The sequence below is a fragment of the Prenolepis imparis genome, unplaced genomic scaffold (assembly GCF_030444845.1).
Source record: "Prenolepis imparis isolate NDT839.2.m4 unplaced genomic scaffold, iyPreImpa1.0 SCAF_3, whole genome shotgun sequence".
Classification (NCBI taxonomy): Eukaryota; Metazoa; Arthropoda; class Insecta; order Hymenoptera; family Formicidae; genus Prenolepis; species Prenolepis imparis.
This window is the reverse complement of record NW_028141161.1, coordinates 11,892,449-11,903,519: the sequence shown is the minus strand read 5'-3', so window position 1 is coordinate 11,903,519 and position 11,071 is coordinate 11,892,449. Positions and strand designations below refer to the sequence as shown.

The 11,071-nt window shown below is 31.3% G+C and overlaps 1 protein-coding gene across 2 annotated transcripts in view; it reads right to left on the bottom strand.

Annotated features, from left to right (window-relative positions):
- Positions 1-1,175: 1,175 nt before the first annotated feature.
- The window catches only part of LOC145933923 (uncharacterized), a 142,974-nt gene continuing 133,078 nt past the window's right edge, over positions 1,176-11,071 (bottom strand). The window contains exons 7-8 of one of the 2 annotated variants that reach the window (XM_083033981.1): positions 5,420-5,700; positions 1,176-1,461 (exon numbers count right to left, since the gene is read on the bottom strand). In XM_083033981.1, the coding sequence (XP_082890107.1) occupies positions 5,464-5,700 (237 nt within the window). In that variant the 3' untranslated portion in view covers positions 1,176-1,461; positions 5,420-5,463. Of the gene's footprint in view, positions 1,462-4,564; positions 4,784-5,419; positions 5,701-11,071 lie in introns of those variants that run through there. The other variant, XM_083033982.1, reaches the window with a different exon arrangement.

Here is an 11,071-nt window from a genome sequence, read left to right as displayed (position 1 = left end):
CCCTGTAGTAACAAGATGATATATAATATATGATATGCAAAACGTCACGTGAAATGTATATTGTTAAGTAAATTAAAAAAGATCATATTTGTTACTTATCACTACTTATATTTGTATAAAGATGATATAACTTTATGTTTGATTTTAGGAGAGAAAATTAATAGTGAGTAAAGAGTATATCTATAAAGCTATATGATAAGCATATGAGTCATTCAAACGCAAGCTGTTAAAAATCAATTTATTGCATTGAATTCTTGCAAGTAATAACAGTTATTCTCAGACACAAAGTGCCTCTTATCTTTTAACACTTTATATTTAGATTTTTGTATTCTCATGTATATAATACATTTTATAATTTAATTTACATATTAATCATAAAGATTTACATTTAGAAAACAAATATACTGCGCTACAATGCGACAAAACATATTGAACTCTTATTTATTCATTGAAATTTTGGCGAATAGTGTAAAGCGTAATAAAAAGATTTTGTTTTGAACTTATCATTATCACAATCCAAGCAGACTTTAAATGACTCATAAGCGTGATAAAGAGTACACAATCTTTCGCAATATCTCCAGACAGAGCCTTTTGTGCTTCGTCTTAAGAAGGATGAAAGGACACGCGTAAAGAAGTGATTTACACGATTCTAGAGGGACAAGCATAAATGCATAATGTAGAAGCGAAAAATCATTATCATTAATCCGTGTATATACACACTTTGCTTTCTCCGGAAGCCGCCAGACGATATCAACAAGAGAGTTATCACTGAACTCGACTTGCTTTCGGCTCGCCGTTTTTGCGTCAGCGTGGGCGCCTGTCGCGGAACATCGGACGTCGGCCAACGTCCGCCGCTGACGTTTCCCGACCCGGTGCTAAACCGCGGACTTTGACTTGCACTGCGTCGCGCCGCGAGCTATATCACGAGGGTGCTCTCATTTTGATGTTTCTCCGTCGATGATGCACGGCGCATCGGTTATCCCAGCCCCCAGCCGCTCATGAACTCAACCTCCGTGAAGGGAGAGGGGAGGCTCTAGGGGCGCCATCGCAGTCGAGTCGATTACATCGAGTTCGAGTTCGAGTTTCGATATCTCGATTCTCGAAGTCAAAGCGATAGATTTCAAACTTCAGTCAAGAGTCGCGTCGCACCGGATCGTCGAGTCACGTTCGTCCATCGCTCCGTCTTTTTCCCGAGTGTTAAGTATAAATTTAAACCAGTGAATCGCGTAAAGTATCATAAATCTTGTGTGTCGTAACGTATTAAGCTTGTACATTACATACGATCGATGTTATGCGTCATTATTAATGATAATTTCGGTATCGAAAATCCGCTTCTGTGCGCGAATCAATCAGCGACATGGCGGCCTTCGTCGGTTATCTTCTCGTCGATTATCGTCGAAAAATGCAGCAAGAACGCAATTTCTGCACAAGTTACCAGGTATGCATGTATATTTTGTTATCCTGCAATTAATAAATATATTAGTTATAATATTTCTCTCTCCCTTTCTCCCTCCCTCCCTCCCTCCCTCCCTCCCTCCCTCTCTCTCTCTCTCTCTCTCTCTCCCCCCCTCTCTCTCTCTCAATAGCACAGTGTACAAATAATCATATATTATACTATTTTTCAATTTTGCGATGCTTTTTGCGCATCGATAGGATGATGTTCTTGAAAATTATATAACTATAATAAATTATTGATCCGACACACACATAATTACAATAAACATAAATCATTGAAAGTCAACCGCGCTTGCGGCATATTCGATGGATAAAATAAAGATAATACTTCTTTATAAGACTTTTAATCACACATATGACAGTAATAAATTTTTTAACGCGAAATATAATGAGCCAATATAAAGATATTAATTGAATATGTGTTGGCAGCTCTTAATTTATTTATCTCTCTTATATAATAATAAAATTAGATTTTGAAATAATTATGATTGAATTTCGTACTTTGCTGAATAATAACTCTGAATCGATTCCTACTGACAATCGTTCAGTAGTGATATGTTACTGACAATCGATTTAATCAACTTCTTCAATTATCATTGGACTCACTAGATAATCTCATATAGTTAAAATTTTTCCAAGTTTTTGTTCCGTTTCTACAGATGACAATGTAAGTATTGTACATTTTCTCATTCTATTTGGGCTTTTTCCTGTATGAATTATTGCATCAGATTAAGAGATTAAAATGAGGATATGCTGTAATGAGTATGAGAGAATTTATATATATATATATGTATATTAAATAAAATAGTAAATATATAATAAAATAACAAAATTGAAAACTAATATAACAAAATGCAATAACTTAAATTATTAACAAATATATTCTCAAAATTAATTGAATCAAGTTATCAAATATACAAATTTATTTTACAAATCACATTCAACATAATTAAAAGAAATTTAGTTTGCAGTATATTATTTTTAATAAATAATAATAAAAAATCTCAGTAAAAAAAAGATGCACATTATGCATCTTTTTTAAATTCATATTTCATTATTGTTATATGATGACAAAAGAGAAAACGTATATGTACATTTATATAACTTTATCTAATTGCAACGAAGTAAAATTGAAGTCCATTTGACTTTTTCGGATAATAAATATTAAAATACCAATATAAAATCGCTGTGATCGCATAACGCTCATTCGTTAAATACTAATTGTAAGTGACAAATTTGGCGGCATCGAGCTTTTTACGCTCGGTGAACTCAGGGGTTCGGTTGGCACGTGGCGGTGTGAAAAAGAAGCGCATAGTTTACGATCAACGTACTTTCGGCAAGGGAATGTATCAAGGGGGGCAAAAGGCACCTTGTGCCAGCTGTTCGACGTTCTTTCAGTTTGGAAAAGCGCGAGTCATTCGGCTTCAGCGTTCCTCTCTTTTGTCTCTCGATTAAAGACCAGCACATCCCCATACATGTCCGCGCACATACAGTTAATTCTCCAGAAATATGAATAATCCGGTAATATTATGTGAGAATGATTAATTAGCCAAAGATCACAGGTGCGGTTTTATTGTCCGACTATGTTTCATTACATTATATGACTTATAATTTAAGAGGGAATATATATAAGCACGTAATTACAAAGGTGCATCTTAAGAAAAATAAATTGAAAATTCATGATTCTGTTTTATATAAATAAATTACATACACACATACACATATTTATATATGTAAATGTGTATGTATATATGTGTATGCATTACTATTATGACATTCGAAAATAGAATTTGTGTACTGTATAAATAACTTAAAATGATTGAGATTGAAAAATATTTTTCTATTAATATTTATGTGCATAGGGAATCGTATGTTCCTTATTCTTATACATGCTATAAACATATTTATATAAGTTTCACATATTTTCTATATTACTACTATACCTACTACTACACAGAGAGAATTTTCTCTTAGAATTTACCCTGAAAATTATGGTAATCGTGGGACAATATGATATAGAAAGAATTTTATGAAAATTTCTCTGATTAATATTTATTTTATCACAATAAAAATAATAAAAATAATAATATCTATCACAATAAAATATAAAATATGTTTGATTAATTTTACTAAACTGCATAGTAAAATTAATCAAACATATTTTATATTTTATTGTGATAGATATTATTATTTCTATTGCGATAAATATTAATCAGAGAAATTTTCATAAAATTCTTTCTATATCATATTGTCCCACGATTACCATAATTTTCAGGGTAAATGCTAAGAGAAAATTCTCTCACTGTACTACTATTTATTTTCCATATAATGAGTTATAATGATATGAACCAGTATCCATCAAATTAATGATTGGTATCATAGATCGCGTTTTCTCGATGCATTCGTATCTGTGATGCAAATCGATTCGACAAACAGACTCACGGCCAATCAATGTCAATAATATTGATCCAACTTTCTGTATACGTCTTTTTTTTAGGGGAGGAGGGTCAAATTATTATTTACTGCCGTCCCGAAGATGATTAATTTATGGTTTATTGTGGTTTATCGGTCGGTTTGCGCCATCGACTCGGGGGCCTCGGCAAATGATGCTTATCGCAGACGTGCGTAGAGTGAATCGTCAGCGTAATTTTAAATTTGCGATGCGTCGTACCGCTATTACAGATACGGTTTTAAAGCCTCTTAAGCGACATTACTGCGGTTTTCGTGGCTAAACGCGGTGCCTTCCGGGCATCTTATAATCCGCAGCGAAAGAGGTCCAGCGCGATTGCGCATCGATCAGAGAGCACACCCTTTATTCGTATTATCTTTTTATTTTATATTAGTTTTTTTCTGTTTCTTCTTATATAAATTACAAAAATATTGCGGGTTAACAAAATTTAAAAATAAGAAAAATTGTGTTTCTTTAAATAATATCTAACAAAGAAATCTCTCTAGAGACTGAAGATGTAATAAAACTTAAATTTAACAATGCTTTCATAAAGATTGATACAATTATATTAATTAAACAATAAATTGAATTTAATGAGGAGATTTAATTAGACGGCGACGAAACGCAGAATATTGTCTTTAAAATAAAAAGACAAAAATAATAATAAGAATTATCTCTCCAAAATATACATTACATGCATTTATGGTGTATGAATGTGACAGAACACAGACAACGCTACATCGATCCGGGTAGCACGTGCCCGACCATAAGCGGGTGCAAATGAGTAGGCATAAAAATAAGTGTCGTGCAGTCTTATGTATCCGATGTACCCTCTTTCCCTCTCTACCGGAGATCTCCCTTTCTCTTAAGGTGGTTAAACTGAAAGACAGCTGAAGCTGTACATATGTGCATCATGTGCATATGATCGCATGACCAAATCATATGTGAACATTGCGTGCACGTAGATTTATATATGTATAAATAAACATATTGCGAGCACGCTTTTATAAGCCGCTTGGGAAGTCTTTTCATTTCTTTTCATTGGTGCTAAAGTAATAACGAAGTTGCTGTGTAAAATAATTAGTATACTCCAAGAAACAAAATATAAAGAAAATTAGTGTAATGTTATGATTTATATAAAATCAAAAAGAAAGTATAACGCGATCATATTTATTAACTTATTTTCATTAAATTGATATATTGATTGTTTTATCAATCATTCCAATGTTTAAATTTCGATTTATAATACATATAATAATATATATATAATAGATTAAAAGTTTATATAAATCTATTTTTATATAATTTTTAATAAGTAAACTTAAAAATACGTTTTTAAATAAATATATTTTATAGATATATATATATATTTTGGAGCACGTATATATACACATATGAAAACGTGTTTGCAAATTTAAGATCCACATTTTAATATTAACAATTTTATTCTTCGTATATATTATATTTATTATATCATATACTTGGCCTAATTTAAGGCGCATATGTTGGGCTTACCTTCGTAATTTCCAGACGACGACGACGACGACGACGATGATCTCTCATCGTCGGCCGCGATCTGCACGCGTGATCGTGTTGTATAGGCGTGTATATGCGTAACAAGTATCGTTATTGATGCAACCTGCGCCGGTTTTCCTCGCTTCTGCATATATCTGATCAGCCGACGGAAGTGGACGCGAGCTTGACGTGAGCTTCTCGAAACTGGGTCTCGCGAAGTCATTGGGGTAATGCGAGTGAAACCGGTTTAATGACGATCGGGAATCAGTTTTATTAATTACCTGGAAAAAAGAACCAGAACGTTATCAATTATATCGAAATCTTAAAAATATAAAATGCTAACTGGATAAAAAAGACAGGATTTCAATGAGTGAGATTGCAATGATAATTGCTTTTTAAATTGCAATGTTAAACTATGCAAAAAGAAAAAATATTTAATTATTACAAAATAATACGAGAGAGAGAAAAGTATATGAAGATATTAAAATAAAATGTAATATTTGTATAAATGTTTGTGTTTGTTATGAATAATAGCTTTCAGTCACAAAATATTCAGTTTAAAGTCTTGTGTTTTGATACACTTATTTCAATAGCTTTTCTTTTGTTCAAAAAACGCATTTTCTCTTTTTCTTTCTGAAGATATTTATCCAAGAAATTAATTATAGTTTCTCAATTTTATCTCTTATTTATCTTATTTAAATCTCTTATAAACTATTTTATTATATATTGTCAACAAAATATAAAATATCAATTATCGAGTTAAGATAATGATATGTTATGTATATTTTGTACCTTTGATATAATATTAATTATGCCTTTAAATTAGCGATTTTAAATTATTAGCTTTATGTTTAATCGGAAGAAAGTTGCGTAAATTAGATTTTATGTTTGAATTAAATTCTTTCAAGGAAGAAAAGTGCGCGTTTTGTAACTGGGGTAATTGCATATATCTCAGTTTTAAAACACATACATATCACGTTTGTGAATTCAATATTCATATTTTTAATGTTAATTTAGCATTTTTTTTTTCTTCTCCTTTTACATATACATATATTGTGTTTAATACCAAATAAATATTTTTTCAACTTAATTAACCGATCAGTAATTAAGTAATAAAATATTTTTATTGGTATTTACGATAATTTTACAATCATATTTTACAATCATGTGCCAATTGTGTATATAAAAAGGAGGAGCGCCATGATTTGATTCGTCCAGTTATAATTGCTTGATCACAAATATTTTATACAAAGTTCTTTCAATATAAGTTCTTAAGAAGACTTCTTAAATTTTAGTAAAAGCAACCAGATAAATATAATAAGTTGCGTCAAAAAATACAAGCATGGTACATATAGAATTTTTACACTATATCGTACAGCAAAAATTTATGCATGTAATTAAAAATGCATGTAGGCTTTCTTCTCTCTCACATACTTCTAATTACTTATTCTAATTATTTATTGCTTTTGTATAATGTAATTTTATAGATACAGAATGCATTATCATTTCAATACATGATAATGTGTAATTTGATCGCTTTATAATTTTTATAAGATTTATTTTAATTATTAAATTATTAAAAATTTTAGTAATACTAATATTCAAAAACTAATTAATTCAAAATAAAATAAGGATATTGCTTACTGAAATAGGAAGTTACTGATTTAACATTATATATGTTGACGAAAAAAATTCACATGTATGTTATTAAATCATTTTTATATAATGACAATGGTGCGTCACGTCTCGCGTTGAAAGTAAATTTTATTTAGATCACGCACGCACTTTGGATATCAATGCGTGCGAATTTCGTTCAAGTTTCCATACGGGGATCCTTAACAGCATCGCATCGGTCCATTTTTCAGGCCTGACGAAACGGTAATACCGAAGATTATAATTTAAAGGGGATTGCTGCTGCCGCCTTCTCCGGTCGTAAAATGCATAAAAGTTCGAGAGTATGTTATTATGATTTCTTGACGGTCAAAGATTTCTCGAGTACTTTCGTGAACAACAAGTGTTCCATTAAGCGATATTCTTAATTTACTTGGGATTAATTAGCTTTTGGATGTTTGAAAACTTAATGATATTAACATAAATCTTCAATCAAAAAAATGGTTTTGCAATTGTAGCAAAAATTTTTTAGGTGCAAAAAATTAACTGAGGTAGACAAATGATTAGCACATATTGCAATATCGTATATATTTTGCACGTAATCAATCTAAATGACAAAGACAGAACTAAAAAATTCTATTTGTGACAAACGATAATTCTATCTGTGACAAACGATATTCTATCAGATACAAAAAATAGCGATAATTTTTGTTGCGACATCTAGAAATTTTTTTGCGTGTTAATAATTATATATAAAGCGATAAAATTATAAGTATTATTACATGTTGAAAATGGTAACGCATTTTATAATTATAAAATTACAAGCAATAAATCATTTAAACAATAAATAACCTTAATAAATTATAAATAAATTATAAGGACTCATACGCTAAAATTCACATTTTAAATATCTTGAATAAAAATGTTTTTTTTCCAAAATTTTTATATTAATATTAATTATAGATACTTATATACGTCTTCGAATCTCAGGAAATATTGTTATATGTTACATTGTTATTATAAATTACAATGACTCTAGCCTTTTTTCTTATGTCTGTATTAAGATCAGTTCTACGAAAAAATAATACTCTGAGGAAATAAAAAATCAGTTAAATTAAAATTAGACATGATCGGCATTGATGAAACGGTCGCTCAGATGCGGTAATAGGCAAGTACCGGGTTATTCACATCAGGAATATCGATGATCTCCCTCCCTGAGGTCCAGCTGGAGGTATCGCGCATCAGCTTATTTGTTCCAGCGAACCAGAACGAATTTTTAAGGATGGTGCGCGAGGGCGGCGGTTGCCCAGCGGGTGAGGCAACAGGTGAATTATCGCGGACAATTTGTTTCTCCTGATAAATCAGTGTAGATAAAACCGCGTGTTGTGTCTAGATGGTTCGCTCGCGCGCGCGTCGGTTTCCGCACCTGTTTTACTCTTTTTCTCCCGAAAAACTACCTGCCGGCTGACTTTACTTTCCTCGACATGCCGCATCGAGAACCGACCACAAGAAGTGGTAGGCTCATTAAGGTAACCGTTTGCTCGAACTCGTAATCTTATGTTTCGTGGTCTCGTGCCGCTAAACACTTGCATCAGTCACCGTCTCGTAACACCGTCCGTGTGGCCGCAATTAATTTATAAATATAACACCGCATATGACGAATGTACAGGATTTTACGTTTGACGTAAATCGCAAATCGCGCGTCGAAAAAAGATAGGATTAAATTGCATATGATTATATCGTTAGATATTTTCATAGTGATGACATTTTCTTCAAAGATTTTAAGCAACTAATATTATAAAAACGACACGTTTCAAATTAAGTAGAAGAAATACTGATTACAACTGCATACTTTCCTTCTTTAGATTGAGTAACGTTTGCAACTCCGATTATGCAGTAAATGATTGCGAACGAACGAACGAACATTTGCGCGGTACGTAGCCGCGGTTGATGCAGGTGGTTCTTTTGCAGTACCACCTGTGCGATGCGTCTCGTCTTTGTATATACCTTTCCGTTGCGGTCCCGCAGAAAACGTCTTTAAACGAACACTGCGGGTGTCATCGGTACGCAGCTTATAATGCAATGGTTTATCGCCTCCTAGATACAATGTCACTAATATAAAAGTGAATGAAGATTACGTTATACCACTTAAATAAGACGATATGTAACTCAAATTTATTTCATTGAATTACCTAAATTATATTAAATTACACAACACAGACATGAATCTTGCTTCAGATTATTATTAAAAAAATTTAATTTCAAATTTAAATTGAATTTAAATTATTATAAAATATTTTGAAGTATAATTAAATTCAAACATCTATATAAAATTGTTATACAATTAAAAACTTATATCTTTTGTTTATACGTATACGTAAATTTATACAAAATAGTAGAAGTATATATATATATATATATATATATATATATATATTTATCTATTTATTTATATTCTTGTACATATAAGAGAAAGGAAACAGTGAAATATGTCGTATAAAAATACGATGAAGGACGCGTGCTAATAATCTGACACACTCGATAGAAAGCAGACTAATTTCCTTCATTCGGAGGACACGATGACACAAGCACGGGCCATCTGCCTTTGCTTACGTCACTACTAATGTGCCGATTATTACAGGGAGGCCGAGGAAAGTGAGGTTTCCAATTATCTCAGATCGAGTCCGAGACATTTTTTCGTCAGTGTCGTCTTTTCAAAACGAAACTTGCGACGAATCTTACGATAAATCTTTTTTATCCATATGTTCGCGAGGCTATATGAATAAAAAATCGAAGAATCGGTCGTTCTCTGAGGGGCTATTGTTTTTCATTAATTTAATCTGCTGACTTTTTGGAAGTCACGGATTCAATGAAACACAGTATTGTAATTTATCAAAAATCGTAAGAATTAAAAAGGATCTATTAAAAGCGTAATTATAAATAAACATCTATACATAATTCATCGTATTCAACATCTATTCATTATATTAAATGAATTATGAGAAAGTATTTATTGATTTGTGGAATCACATAATATACCAAATACTTTGCTGACATATTTGTGCCATATACTAATTAATATAGCATATGGTAAATTGCCAAACTTTTCTGTAATATATGAAAGTTTTTATTTTATATTAATATTTCACATTTTATTAACTTATCTAAAACCTATATTAATGCACTAATATTTTTTTACTAATTACTGTGATTTCAGAAAACTAAATTATTATGTTTTTTATTTCTGCACTTGTAAAATTATTTTCAGTAAATTTATTAATGTAAAAGATATGCTAACTATATGTTAACTATATGAGATTTACTTATTTCCGTTTTCTAACATCTTCTCTTCCTTTTTTCTTTTTAAGAAACATTTCTTTTTAAATATTTACGTATATAATATTATGTAAGTGCTCTTTGTAAAAATATATGCGCGTATACAGTAAGAATCAATTGACAGATTAAAAATCTTACACATCTTAAAAATCTCTGATATTAAAAGTATATTTATACTAAAGAGAATATACAACTGTCTATAATGAAACGCGGTATATTTTTTATCACTCGATAATACCATGACACGAATGTGAACTTATTTGCATAAGAATCGGAACGTCGATTAAATGGATCTGGATTACAAATGTATTTCTGTGCATTGGATTGACAACGCGATGTCTTGTTTACTTTTGTAAGGATTTGATACGATTTATCAAAGAGTTCTTTCGATGTAACTCGATGAAAGTTCTCGTCACTTCGTTTCGCCATCTATTCGGCAAATAAGAGGCGTCACGTGCGGAACGGAAATTTTTATCTTCTTTTAGACATAATACTCGATCTAATCGTATGAAGTTCTTTCTTCGCAGCTGTATCAACTAGTGGAACAAAACCGCTCAAATTAAACTTTCTGTGATGCCATAATTCACACACGCCTTCTAATGCTAATGTAGAAAATGTGTCTTTTTCTAAATTCCCTTCTAGATATGATAAGAAATATAAATAGATCCATGCGCGTACAGAAGCAGGCATTTAGCATTATTAGGG